The following is a 15,208-nucleotide window of genomic DNA, read 5'->3' as shown; positions in this document are numbered from 1 at the left end:
GCCAAAACTTCCGCCGCACTGGCATGTTATGCCATTGCGGCTCCCTGGACTACCCAGAATTTCTTGCTTTAGACACTAGGCTAAGCGGCGCCCCCAGAGTAATAGCTCACGTTTGAACAATGCAGGCCACTCCCAGGCACACCCGATGATTCTTGCTTCAGTCGCTAGGTAGCGCCAAACCAAACAGCATTGCAGGTTGCCTGAAGTAAGGCGATATCTACCTTTGGGCTATAAGAGACATTTTAAGACAAAGCAGTACCGAATTGTAGTACCATTGTGACATTGCGTATTTTTTGGCTGCAGCATTTCTTCGCAGGATGCTCCAAAAACGTCGACCGTTTATCCGCTCGACAAAAACTGGGAAAGCCGAACGAGGCGTACGTGAAATTCAAAGCGCCACAAAATACAGTGCAAAACCTATTGTTTTCCCTGCTCCAGAAAAATGAGGGATATGCATTGTCTGACCAAATTATGCTTGGGCTGCAGTTAATTGAAAGGTTGGGCAGCAATCATTATTACCTCCGTCCCTGCGTCGACTACGTAAAGCTTCATTCTGTATTAGAGGAAGGGAGCTCTCGGACCTATCCCCAAGACCAAACGTGCATAGAAGACTCGGAAGCATGTGTCATCGGGTTTCGTCAATTTGCATTCGAATCCCCATCCCTCGAGATACCATGTAGGCGGTTGAAAAGCCTGTGAGTTGTTATGACATTAACATTAAAAATGCTGGCACCTTTACGTTTTAGCAATTTGTTATATTCCCTCCTTGCTAAAAACGAACAAACAATACTTATGTTTTAGATAAATAAAGAATAAACACGCCCCGTCAAAGGGGAATTGTTTATCCTATAGCTACTGCACAATATAAAATATTACTCTGAGATTTTCACTCTAAGGTCAAGTTCTTGCTCCTTCCAGCGACTTCCGGAACAAAACCTGGCTCAACCTCGAACCCTGGCTGTCGGCGGAGAGGGTCACGTAACAAGATTGGTTGGATTGGGTTTTTATGGCGCAAGGGCTGGCTGAGGCCAAAAAGCGCCAAAAAAGGAAACTCACGTAACAAGAAACGGAGTCACGTGGTAGGGGGTAATTCGGAAACAACGAACAAGGGCAGGGTCACATCTGCGGGGCACCACTGCGTGGTAGCGCAAACTTCACTGCGAATGTGTGGACATTTGGAATTTCGTCTGTGTTTTAGCCTGGCGCGCTTGTCAGCCTTCAAACTGCAAGGCGCGTTGCCGCTGACAGTATCGTTATACTTGATATTTCGCCGCCAACATTTTCTGTTTCTAAATGCCCTACTTTACAATTAAGACTGGCCGATTACACGTAATGTTAAGATGGCGAAGTTAGGCAATAATAATTCCACTCTCCTTAGAAAGTTCATTCAGAGAAAAGACTTTGTTCATTTTTTACGATTGCAGACAGCATAGAAACAACAAGAAAAGAAATATAGTTGATTAACGTAGAAGTTTGGACTAGTTGGTATGCACAGAAGCTAATAGATATGGTAAAAATGATATCGCGTTCACTAAAAAGCACCAAAATCAATTCGTGGCTTGTGTACAGGGAGTGGTCTATTCCATTTCATTAACATGCGGCCATTGTTATGTCGGTCAAACAGGAAGATACGTCAATGATCGTCTCGGAGTACACCGATATAATGTTTTTTTTAAAGTTTTGTCGGGTCACATTGGGGATGCTCTGCAGAGATTGTGGTGGCATCCCAGTCTTCGACAAAGGCCAAGTGGTTTTTAAAAATAAGGACAGTCACGCGAGAAATTATAGAAGCTCGTGATATCGCAAGACTGGGACTAGATTGTGTTCCCGTCGAGCGTGCTTTCAGATAAAGAGCGGCAGTACTTGGAGCGAGGAGGACAAATCAGTCACGGTGTCGTATTGAACATTTGATACGCATTTTTGTGTCTTTCCTCGATTTATTTGGTGTGGCAAGTTTGCTATTTATACTAGATGCTAACATAAATAAAATGTTCAGTTGAGAGTCAGCGCTGTGTCCTCTCGGTTATCTTTTACTTCGTCCTCGTCTTTGCGCTGGTTTCTTTTTCATTATATATACGAAAAGAAATGTTGAGGATAATATTCCAAGGCCCTGCCGCTTTTGCTTCAAGAATATATTGCTCTCCCCAAAGATTATCCGATAAAAGATAATAATTTGGATTGATTATTCCCAAAGCAAACGAATACCCTGATTATCAGAAATAATTGGAGTACTAGTTCCTGTATTTCCAATTTAGCATTTAAATGGCCATTTTTTTTTACCAATTTTCATTATAATATAGTGAGAACAAATTCCAAGCCGAACAACTTGTACACCATAATGTCCAGTAAGAAACAGCGGGGCGGGGGGGGGGGGGGGGGGGGGGGCTTTTGTGGATGAGGTTGAAGCTTGAAGGTCTGCAATACCCCTGAGCGATTTTCAATACTTGGACCTCCGTAGATTTATGTGGCCATAGAAGATGACTTTGTAAGCAAAACCTTGACAGTGCATCATGAATATGTGTAGCTGTTTACCTGTTCAGTCGTTTCGCTGAGTGTGCATAAGTACTTCGGAAGAGGCAAAGATAAATCTCGAGGAGCACCGAACTGACTCACATAGTGACAAGCAGCAAAATGTCACAAAATGTTCTGATCGCACAATGACAGTAAGAAAGAACGTTTAGTGCATTTCTTCTCTGTTCTTCTGTTTTTCTGGGGGGGGGGGGGGGAGGGGGGTCTGTAATGTTACCTCACGAAGTGCCTGTTTTCACAAACAAACACTAAAGTGATCTTCAAAAAAGAAAAAAAAAAGTATGATATAAAACGAAAGTTTTACAAACTTAATCTTTTTTTTCTCTTTTTTGTTCGCGGAAAGAAACGTTTTGCGACCGCTTCACACGGCGAGGCAGGCCGCATGCCGCGGTGCGAGACATCTACAGTCAACGTTACCTCAGCTTAATGGCTCATTATGTTCATGCTTCTTGCTTTGTGATTCGTTCTTCGATGTTTTTTTTTTTTTTTTTTTTATTTTTTTTATCGGCTTATGCCGTAATTTCGTTGGCTTTGGAGCGATAATCAGATGCTTCGGATTCGATATGACTTAACTCAAAAACACACCTAAATCCGGTCACGTGACTCGACGCGTTTCGCTGAACTGGATCACGAAATCACGGAGCACACGAGTGGCCTGCCGCACCAGCAAGTCTCCCATACTCGTTTTCACCTCAAGAACCGCAGTAAAAAAAAGTTCCGCTCCTCGCGCAGCATTACTGATTTCCTCCTTTACGTAGACAATTAAGATATATGTAGGTTAATTGTACATTAGATAGATGCTTTCTTATTAAGACGTACAGGTTCCAAACGCCAAAAGCATCGCTTTTTCCTCCGTCAACCAAATCTCGTAAGAACTATCTTCGCGCCGCATATAAACAATGCGCAAAACTTTTTTTTTTTTTTTTCTTAGGTGGAAACGGGTATGGTGTCTGCCGAGGTTTCCCTCGAAGAAGAAAACTTTATTGTCCCAGCAAAGTTAGTGGGGTGACGGGTGCAGCCGTCTCCGCGTCCTAGAAGTCGGCCAAAGATTACGTAGACGGAACGAAAGCAAAACGCGGCTCGGATTGCGCAACGTCGGGCAAGCCGGTGCAAAAGGATAAAGCGCTTCGGCCTAGCTCAGTACGCGCTGAGTAGACGGAGGAAGTTCCCGATAAACAGTGGAGTACGCGCTTTGTCATCTCGCCTTGTTTTTGTTTCTAAAATAGAGCGTTTGATTTGGCTGAGTTCCACATTCAGTAGTAGGGAGTCATTGTTTTGATCCCAGGTTCCTTCCCGCGGACTGAGTAACGTCGCGATTGCTTTGTGCTCGCATAGCGCAGTGACATTTTGACGCCATCACAGCGAGATCGAGCGCGATCACGGATTCGACGTAATGGCTGCGTCAGGGTTAGGTGGAGCCATGGTGTCCAGTCAACATCCTCGGCCTCTGGGTCAGGTTCATTTCCTCAATTGGCAATGACGGAGTGTTATGATGTTCCGTGGAGGTCAAGGAGACTCGGGCTTCGATTATGCTAGGTGGCATTGGCCAGGCAGCATTGTTTCAAACCGGGCAGGCCACGATAAAAGCGTTCTCCTAAGAAGGAGAAGAAACAAAATTGTTCGCATTTATTTTAGAAAATCCCCGCCGAAAATCACGTTACCGGCTTTTTTCGCCTCCGCCCTCGCGCTTTTGTCTCCCACTAGGCTGCGTGCGGTGAGTAAAATTGAAACCCATGTTTCACGGTCCCTAGAAGGTAGAAGTACAATTTAGAGTAACGGCATCACGTCCGTGATCGCACAACACTGCACAGAACTGCGATAAAACCAAATACCTTACAAATTAAGCCTCACAAACTGAGCGTTCTATAAAGTACGCCCGCAAGCAGCGTTAAGCAGCAGACAAATGAGCGACGAAAGGCACGCCGCGCGGCAGTTTCCGTAGCAACTGCCGCGGACGCTGTGACCTGACCCATGCCATGCCTCGCATCACAGCGTCCATGCAAGTTGCTATGGAAACTGCTTCGCGGCGCGGGGCGTCATCGCGCATGTGTTACCGCGACAGTCCGTATTCCGCAGCGATCATGTTCCGTTTCATAACCACCACATTTGTGAACGATCAAGCACCAACGGCCACGACTTTAACAAAAACAAATTAGGCGTTTTTAAAGAGCCTTTGCGTGTAAACGAGCCAAATAAAATAAGTACGCAAGCTAACCATTAAATATGTTCACACGAATTATCAAGTACCAACTTCCATACTACTCATTTGTCTGCCGAAGCCAACCTGTAAGAATTCAGCGTTCTGACGGTCGTAAAAAATACACAGTATTCGTTGGTATTACAATAACTTACAGGTCCAAACGGCGTCTTTCGAGGTTTGCGATCGCCTTCCACGTTGTTTTCCACCTTCTCCTCGGCGTTTTCGCCACTCGAAGCTCTCGCAATGGGCTGTCTCTGATCAGTCTCGTCCTTCTGTTCTTCGGACATTGTCTGCACTCCAGTGGTAACTTTGAGTCTCGGAGTAGTAGTGCGCTCCCGACGCTATGACTGCTCCGAGGTGTCTACGCGATCCAAACTGCGCCAACACGCCGGACTTTTTCCCGCCGAGTTCTCCCGCCGCTTCCGGCGCACACCACCCGCGCAGCAGCTGCGAGGAGGCGTCCGGGGTTCAAGGGCATACGCGCATACGTGCCCAAGCCTTCGCGCTTACTCGTTCTTCCCTTCCCCTCGACTTTCTCCGTCAGTCTCCCCCTCTCGTCTCGACTGCAAGAGGCGCGGTCGCTGGTCGGTCGTGTACGCACAAACACATATTCAGAAGCGAAGGGATATAAATGAAGACGCCTCTTAGATCCACCGCCCGAACGTCCATGAAAAATGTATAAGCGATAATAAAAGGAGTTTCACGAAACGTCGCTCACAATGTTCCCGAGAAAGATTCTAGTTGAAACTTCCATACCGTTAAATTTACTAATAAGTTCGTTACTCCAGAGCCATTATTTGCCTAGTTATACCCCACGATATTAATTTTTACGAATAGGTCCCTGTGGCAAAAACCAAAACAACCCCCTCGTTTTTTTTTTTTTTTTTTTTTTTTTGCGGTGTTTATTTTTTGCAAGGACGATTTTGTCGGCTTTTCGTGAAACGCCCTGCACATAGAGATTTGGGGAGCACAATATAAGGCAGTGTCAAACCGAAATTTTTAACGGTTCGGTTCCGGTTCGGGTTCTGAGCTTTCGGTTCAGGTCCGGGTCAGTTCCGGGAGCAAAAAATGACGGTTCGAACCCGTGTGAACCGCTAAATTTAGAACATATTGTCCGTGTTTTTTTTTTTTTTTTTGCAATATGAAGTAAAATGAGTAACTATATCACCGTTTTATCATACGTAAAATTCACTTTTATTTTCAGGTACCAAAAATAAATTGCGCTATTTAATTCTGCTGAAACAGTAAAAGGAACACTAGATTAACATATATAACTGAACATTTTTTTTTATTACTTCAGTTAAATATATTTTACCTGAATGGAAAGTTTCTCAGTCTGGTAGGTCGCCTAAAATACCCGTGATTGGTCCAACTTTGCGTCGCAGTATTAAACATTGAATCCTGTTGTGCTCTTGAACTTAAGAATTATTTACAGCGCATAAAATCAAAAAAATGAGCTCGTCCTCGCTATATATATATTGAAATTTAGTTTAAAAAAATATGTTTCCCAATATATGTGATGACGACGCAACTGAGCTAAAACTAGTAATATTTTCAAAATCTCAAGACAATTTTAGGACATACCGTTTCAGTCTACCTTTTATACAAAAATAAGCTGCAATCAAGACACTTGCCTCCCTGATCAATATTGTTTACGCTAAGCACCGTGACGCAGGCGAATAATCATGCAGAAGAGAGTGGCCTTTGTGTTTAGATTGGGTCTGGTCTGAAAATAGCGCGTTCCGAAGTGAACATTTTTGACATAGCATTGTTGTTTGAGGTTTGTTCTTGACAAGATGACGCTCAATTCAATTAGCAAATAACCATCACCCTTGCTCATTTTTAGTTGCTAAATAGAAAAAAAGTAGTATTTCATTCTCTACTCCGCTTGACATTGCAGCTACAGAATTGGTCACTTTCTGACGGTCTGCGTGCGCAATCGTCATAGCTCCGCCACTCGCCACTGTGTACTTTGTTTTCGTCCAGCTCACATACAAATGAAATTGTTGCTCATCACTTAAACAAGGCAACAGACTTCTATATGCCTGAGAAGTTGAATATGCGTCAGGAACAGATATAATTAAGTTATTTAAATCGGCTTAAAAACATGTTTAAGGTTTTCCCAAATCACTTTCGAGAATAGAAATGCGGAAAATGATTTGCAGAACATATTTCATATAATTTGGGGGTGCATTTACTTATGATGTATATCTTGAGGGCGATCGGCGCTTTATTTATGTTGTAAAGTCTTCAGGCAGTAATAAAATATTTTTTTATTTTTATTTTCATGAATAAATTTAATAGTATGAAGTTCACATAACCGCTTGAGACCGACACGGGAGGACGATACTCGAAAATACGCCATCTGCTGAGCCTGCGGAAACGTTTTTTTGTTGTTTTTTTCGCTGTTTGGCAATATTATACATCGGGTCGCGGGGCATGCTAAAAAGGACTGTGTGCACAGATATTATATATCTGAAGGCAAATACAAAAAATCTGCAGAAAGAGGGATAATCAATTGCATTCTTCTAAATAATCCCATAAACGATGCCTTACAGCAAAACGAAATATATAAAGATGCATGTTTTAAACGTAAAAACGTTTCACGGAAATCCGTATGGTTGGGTCATATATTTGATGAATACAGACGTTTTCCAACCAAGTCCTAAACAGTTAGAAGCCCGCCGTTTCAATAGGTCGGGCTAAATAGGTCGACAGGCACTTAACCATCGGCGTATGTCAACGGACTATAGGGCACTTGAAGAAGAAAATTGAGTCAAGTGAACGGACACACCGTAGATGGAAAAGAAGCTGCTGCTCTCCACGTGCAAATTGTCACCCCTGATGAAGAAACCGAATCGGTTTTGAAACGTCGAGCTCCTTACTGTTCAGGACTTGGTTGGTATTTCTCTAATATTTTGTATTTCTCTAATGGGAGATGCGTGAAATGATATGCCTAATCACACATAAATAGCGCGAAGGACATACAATATATAGTTGAACGTGAGCGCGTTGGTTTCCATATTCCTTCTGTAACAAGTTAACAGACAATATATTTCTAATTTAAAACACATTTGGACGTCGGCTTGCAGCTTCACAGAATACTGTCTCGGTAGGCTAATGTTATATTTCGGTTTTCATGCACCTGTTTTGGTGCCTCATTTTACAGCTGCGTTCCTTATCAGTCATGCGCGATCCAACATTTCATTAGGCTGCGGCACATCACCGCGAGACTGCTATATACACGCTTTGCAGCAGCTGTGCATGGACGCCGCCATAACTGACCTTCAGTTTTTGTTTCCTCTTATTTCGTTTATTGGACGTTTATCATTACCATAGCAGGCCAGGTTATTGCCATGTTAGATTCAACTGTGTCCTTTTTTAAAGCGTCGGCCTTTGTAGAGGATCGTCAACTACCGTTTCAGTTGCTGGGCGTCTCGGTAAGACAAGAGAAGGTCAGCAATGGCGGACGTAATTTGGCGCGTGTGTAAAGCGTCTATATATTGCACAAGTTTACAATTTGGATTTTCGCTAGTGTTGAGAACATCGTATTTTACCATGAAACTGATCTGTTCAACATGGTGTTAGGACATGACGTCATCGCACTATATGCTGGTGGTCATTGAGATTTCTTGTTGCTGAGAACATGAAATTCCGTGGTGCAAAATGCACGCCGTAGAAGGGTTCGCGCTCAGTGCAACTCATGTATTCAGAAACAAAAATTATTCTTTCTTCGTGTAGCGCCGTAAGGAACGACGCGAGCGTCTTGCACCACGAAAACACGCTTTCTGGTAGCAGTGTTTTGGGAAACGAAGTAGTTCCTGGGACCACGCTTTTTGTTTTATGCCGAAGATGCGGAGCAGAGGAACCTTTACGACAAAGTTACGTTTTCAAAGCTCTCTCCGCCCCCCCCCCCCCCCCCCCCCTTTTTGTTTAAATCTTTTACGATGCTCTTTCGAATAATACTTTTTATTAGTGAGGTACTCCTTCCTCTGTTTGGAAGTGCCGATTCGACAATTATATTTGTGCCATTTCTTAACAGCAATTCTCAATTTATTTTATTTTGCACCCAAAAACTGTGAAGTTCAAACAAAACTGCGAGAATTTGTGCGGCTGTCAACGTTCGGCTGTCCCTCTGAGCCCACTAGAATCTTTCCTTTCGGCTATCCCTGCCTTACGCACCTGTAGTTCTATTTACCGTCAGATTAATAAGCCATATTTAGTCCTTTCAATGCTTCTATTGTCCGGGGCAACTTTCTGAGAAAGTTCAGCAACAACGAGAACCTGTTTGCGTGCCTCAATAATGTGTACATGTAAAATGGGTCGTGCAACAATTTTTTTTTTTGCTAAATACCGCTAAGACCTAATCCCTGACTTTGATAACTTGAAAAAGCACTCATTAGTTTCCATCTCCGCCTAATGACAGAAGCCGGAAAAAATAAAGAAAAGGAACAGCTTTTCGCACCTTAACTCGTTATTAGAACAAGCGCCGATGTGGTTCGACGTTAATTGTATACCGCCAGTGTTCATCATAGTCATGCACTGCTGATCAGTCTGAAATTTGAACGCTTTGCGGTTCAATCGTTTTTTAGCGATTGATCCCCCAATATAGGGTTCGGCATGTCCGGAGTTTATTTGTCGTGAATTTCCGAGGGTAGTTTTTGGAGTTCAATTTTCTACCAAAATATGTGATTTATCAGAATATATGTGCCCCTCTCTTCGAAATTCTGAGTTTATTTGTGCTGTGTTCTCAACATTACACAATTAACAATAAATGTAAATAACATCTAAACTCAAACGTACCCAAATTCCTCTGTAATCTCAAATTCCCAGAACTTCAGTATAAATGTTGCTTGAACGAACGTCACCACTAAAATCAATAAGCACCTAGACGTCCTTCAGAGAAACTAAAGTTTCGTATTTTTTTCTCGTTATAAAAAGACAACCCCTCCACCAATAACAAGCACAAACAGTATTATAGTCCAAAGTCGAAACCGAATCAGTAGCTTTTGTCGTCACCCAGAAGTGCAGTGACCGGGCTGTTGTTCTGAACGAACCTTGATGAAATATACGGTGGTCAAAAAGGAAATAAAGTGAACTCTCTCTGGGACCACTAACGGAACTTACCATCTTTCCTTCTTCATCGTAATCTTGAAATTTAAAGATTTTAGAATAAATCCGAATTGACAAAAGCTTTGCCTACAAGTGTGTGTTATTTTTATCGGTTTTATCCGGAAATACGACCGCCTATTTTCAAAGTTAGCAAAAGAAAGTTCACAAAATGAAAACTAAGAAAAGTGTGCAAGCGATCTGGTTCATTACTGACATGATAACTTAGGAGCGGGGAAAAACCGGAGAGACAACGCATAACTCAAAAGCTTCTTTTTTTCTTTTTTTTTTTCCGCTCATGTGTTCGGGCAGGTCGTTTAGGATAGAGCCGTTCGTGCGTCCAATTCCTCTCTTTTTGGGCACCGATTAGAATACAATTTTACCGGTTAAAAAATGATCGCGATTAAAGCCTTAATCGATTAATCGGAAGATTAGTCGATCAATTTCCCAGCTCTAGTTAAAAGTTTTAATCGGCGCTCAACCCTAGTTATGAGTCACTGGTACGATAATATTTCGAATGTCACGTGCAAAGAAAATCTTGAATAGGTTGCCACTCATTATAGGGATAACAGATGTACCGCTGATTCTAGACGTAACGCATCTTCGCACCCTCGCATTAACTTCGGTATCGAGACGCTAGAACCCGTAACATAAGGGAACGTAGGAAAACGGTATAGCGTGAACCCACCTTTAGTGGTCGGTTTATCGCAGCTTGTCGTATTTGAACCCGTAAAATAAAGAATAGTGTTTTTGTTTGATGTGGGCAAAAAGAACGTCATCGACGAATATCTAACTCCGACGCGTAAGCGACGGATAGAAAAACAAATTAAGACTTCTTTAAAACGAGACAGATGAAAATTAAAAAAACTCGGTGTACCGTAAAATATGAACGTGAAATAAATAGCCACCTTGCCGTGCAAATCACGGGGCGCCCATCGTAAAAAAAAGAAATAAATAAAAAACGGTAAGTCCACCGCGTGTTTCGAGTGAAAAAGAAAGGGAGGGAAATGTGAGAAGGCACATAGCGGAAAGGAATGAAACCGAGCACCGCGAGCAACAAGGCGCCACGCTGCAAACGCACGCACTCTGCGCACGTGACGTGTTGGGCGCCTTCTCCGCCAGCGTCGTCTCGTCACCATGGTTCGTCGTCGCCGGCGGCCGACACCACCGAGAGGAGAAGGCCAGCACACGCCTCCAGTGACATCACGGCAGCAGGCTGACGTGCGCCGAGCTATAGAGTTGAGCTGAAGGCTTCGCGCGTAGCTTTTACGTCGTAGAAAGGCGGGTTTTCGCACTATTTATTTTTTTATGAGCTATCATGAGAGCTGTGAACGCCGAGTGATTTAAAGAACAAATTTTAGGACGGAGGGGAAATTATTATAACCTACAAAATTGTAGTGACATACAAGAAAGTTATATCTTGAGACAGATGTGTTATTTTTTAAGCGATAAACTGGGTGGTGTAATTATCACTAAGGACATGGGAGTTGTATAAAAAGAGAATGCCTATGAAATGGCAATAATGGAAGTAGTGGGACCACATAAAATGAACTACAGTAACAATTGAATAAATGATGCAGAGGCATTCATTTCATTTCATTTTATTCACCTCAAAGACATTCAAACGGCCACTACACGAGGGGGGATTCAAAACTAAGACATAAAAGTAGTTGTACATAAAAAAATTACACACAAAGAAGTAAAAATCACACCAAAAAAAAAACACCCTTATTAGCATGTTACTGTTATGATGCAGTTTTGCAAATCAAGGTTTACAGTTACACAAATGGATTCACTTGTTTTTAAATGAAAGGGGATATCGCTCAGTTACAATATGGTCGGGTACTTTGCTACAGTCAGTGATGAAAAGTACTAAGGAAGAAAAGAGGAAGGTGTTAGTATGGCACTGAAATGGTTCAATCTTGCTGGAATTATCTAGTGTGGATGCTATGAAATCGGCAGCCCGGCAGCAAGTACATTTAAATCGGATGTGAGTAATATATACATCTTGAAAAGAACACAATCGGGCTATTTCTCGTCTTCTTTCGAGATGAGGAAGATTTTTGTTAGCTTTTAAAGCGGACACACTAGTTTCAGATAAATAATCACTGCATATATATCTGGCTGTTTTGTTCTGAAGATTCGAGCCTCGAGATTAGGTCATTTAGGTGTGGATTCCAAATTATGCTTGCATATTGTAATTTTAGAAGGATAAATGTTTTGCACATGAGTAGTTTTGTTTCAATGGGAGCTAGGTATGATGCCCGTCCAATGAAACCAAGTGTTCTTAGTGCAATATTTGTTATTTGCTCGTTCCATTATAATGAGTGTGTAAAATACATGCCCCAATACTTGTATGACGATGAGTGTTCTAGTGGTTGTGAAAGTAATGAGTAGTAGGTCAGTGTTTTAGTGGAGGATTTAGTTACGAACATTTGTTTGCATTTACAAGTGATAATGTTTATCTGCTATAGGGAACACCATGATGGTATCGTATCCAAATCGTCTTGGACAATATTGTGATCACTAGGTGTATTAATTTTCGGGTAAATAACGCAATCATCAGCAAATAGTCTAATTGTCGATTTAATCGATGATGGTAAGTCATTGATATATATTAAAAACAATAGAGGCCCGAGTACACTGCTCTTAGGGACACCTGATGCAACAGTAACGAGAACCGAATGGCCAGACAAGTACAAAAGTAATAACGTTCTAAAATTTCGATCTGCTGGTCTCTTGAGTTCTGAGATATCATAGTTTGAAAAATGTATTGCCTATATTTTGACAAACTTTTCTTAGACCTTTGATATATCTGTAAAGGTTCCACAATTTAATGCACTCTGCCTGTTCAAATATAGTACTTGTTTTGCAGCAACCTACCTGGATGTTACATTGAAGAACACCTGTGACCTGTTTCTTGGAAATGTCATAACGTTAAAACTTTATCTTTGCAACAAAAGTACCGTAATACTTGAACGTTGCCCTATACACTGATGTACTTCGACAGTATCGACCGAGTCTGCGAAACGACACAGGTACGTTAGGGCGTCTAAAAACAAGTTTTGTACACAAACAGAAGTGGACATGGGATGTCCCTTATCTCCTCCCGACTTAGCTAGGTCCCCGCGTGCAAATCTAGCCTCTGCCAAAAAAAACAAAAAAAAAAACGCGACGCCGTGGCGACACGTTTTTTTTTTTTTTACTTTTTGTATTTGCTGGCGTCGCCTCCGTTGTAGAGGGAGAGGGAAAGTAAAATAGAACGTGCATTGCAAACACGCCAACTGTCAAGAAGAGCCTTGCAAAGAAGCGCACTACCAGTTCAGCCTACTCATGCCAACGCTCTTTGAAGGGAGAGAGGGAAGCGCCGCGGCTTTAGATCTAGGTGGTGTTGGCCTGCCTCGCCTGCCCAGCCAGCCGCGCTGCCTTTTGTTTCTCCAAGCAAGAAAACAGAAAGCGAGGAATGTTTGCTGAAGGGAGCTCGACCATCGCGTCCGAGGCAGCGTAGTACCGGCAAGACTCGAGGCGTTCGGCAGGTCCGAACGTAAACGAACGTAACGTGAGTATCACTTTGAATGTGAAGGTGGCAATCCCTTTCCGAATCTGGCAACAGTTATGCCCGTGGCCCGCAAGATCGAGTAAAAGGAAGAGCCGACACCGACAGACCCCGAACACGTGCATATTGACAGAGTGCATCTCTGGCCTGCTGGCGATCGTCGTTCGCGCTCCTTTTCGTGAAGGAAGCACAAGCGATTGAGACCCAGCCAAAGATAGCTTCGGATGAATGCTGCACATCCTTGCAGTTTATCGGTCTTGGCTCCTTTCCAGTGGCGTCACGAGGGTCAGCGACACCCGAGGCAATAGCCCGGCGCGCCCCCCCCCCCCCCCCTCTCGCACGCGGCCCGCCGGACCTCCTTCCCCTCCCCCTCCCCCCGCCGCTCTCGTGGCCCGCCGGACCTCCCTCCCCCTTCCCCCCCTCCCCCGCCGCGACTCCCCCTCAGCGCTGCACCCGGGACGGTCCGCCCCCCCTCCCCCCCCCCGCACCCCCCTTGTAACGCCCATTGCTCCTTTCTCTCGCTTCAGTGACGCGGCGGCTTAAACAACTATGTTAGTTTGCCGCGTTTGTTCAAAGCGTTCTACCACGGTCGAATATGCGCGTCATTATAACAGCCACGAATAAAGAGCGCGGCAGATTCCATTTATACACGCAACTTGTTGTTTGCAGTTCACTACGTAAGTAGGGCTCAGATGTCACATCTCCCGGTTTCATAAAGGTCAACTGTGCGCGAGTGAACCTCGGCTCGATTTAACGGGTGACGTTATTTTCCAGCCTGGACTAACCTCTCGAGGTCAGAGGTCCTGTTCGCGCCACACCCAAAATGTTGCAAAGCATCAGTTGGGGAAAATAGCGAAATCCCATATTTGGAAGAAAAAAAGCGCAATCTCATATTTGAATTAAAAATAGCGCAATCTCATATTTGCGTGAAAAATAGCGCAATGTCATATTTGGGTGAAAAATAGAGCAAAGCCATATTTGACGGACAAATGGCGCAATGTAACATTTGGGTGAAAAATAGCGCATTGCCATATTGGGTGAAAAGTAGCGCATGTCATATTTGGGTTAAAAAAGCGCCATCTCATATTAGGGTGAAAAATGGCGCAATCTCATATTTGAGCGACAAATATTGTACAGTTGGGTAAAAAATAACCCAATGTCACATTTGGGTTAAAAATCGCGCAATGTCTTATTTGGGTGAAAGATAGCGCAATGTCATATTTAAGTGAAAAATAGCGCACTGTCATATTCGAGTGAAAAATAGCGCGATGTCCTCTTTTAGTGAAAGGTGGCGCAATGGCAAATTTGATAAAAAAAGATAGCGAAATATCATATTTTAGTGAAAAATATCCCAATGTCATATTTGAGTGAAAAATAGTGCAATATCAAATTTGACTGAGAAATAGCGGAATGTCATTTGAGTGAAAGACAGTGCAATGTCATATTTGAGAAAAAATAGCGCATTGTCACATTTGAGTGAAAATTAGCGCAATGCCATATTTGTGTGATAAATAACGCAATCTTTTATTCGTGCGAAAAATAGCGCAATGTCATATTAGATGCAAAAATAGCGCAGTCCTATTTGAGGGAAAGATAGCGCAATATCATATTTTAGTGAAAAATATCCCAATGTCATATTTGAGTGAAAAATAGTGCAATATCAAATTTGACTGAGAAATAGCGGAATGTCATTTGAGTGAAAGACAGTACAATGTCATATTTGAGAGAAAATAGCGCATTGTCACATTTGAGTGAAAATTAGCGCAATGCCCATTTGTGTGATAAATAACGCAATCTTTTATTCGTGCGAAAAA

At 42.9% G+C, this 15,208-nt stretch overlaps 1 protein-coding gene across 1 annotated transcript in view; it reads right to left on the bottom strand.

Annotated features, from left to right (window-relative positions):
* LOC115325393 overlaps positions 1-5,169 on the bottom strand; it is a 60,236-nt gene extending 55,067 nt beyond the window's left edge. Inside the window, exon 1 of the mRNA XM_029986107.3 lies at positions 4,882-5,169. Within this exon, the coding sequence (XP_029841967.2) occupies positions 4,882-5,016 (135 nt within the window). The 5' untranslated portion in view covers positions 5,017-5,169. The remainder of the gene's footprint in view (positions 1-4,881) is intronic.
* Between the last annotated feature and the right edge of the window lie 10,039 nt (positions 5,170-15,208).

The sequence above is a fragment of the Ixodes scapularis genome, unplaced genomic scaffold (genome assembly GCF_016920785.2).
Source record: "Ixodes scapularis isolate PalLabHiFi unplaced genomic scaffold, ASM1692078v2 PGA_scaffold1__304_contigs__length_218370807, whole genome shotgun sequence".
NCBI lineage: Eukaryota > Metazoa > Arthropoda > Arachnida > Ixodida > Ixodidae > Ixodes > Ixodes scapularis.
This window is presented reverse-complemented; position numbering and strand designations above follow the sequence as displayed.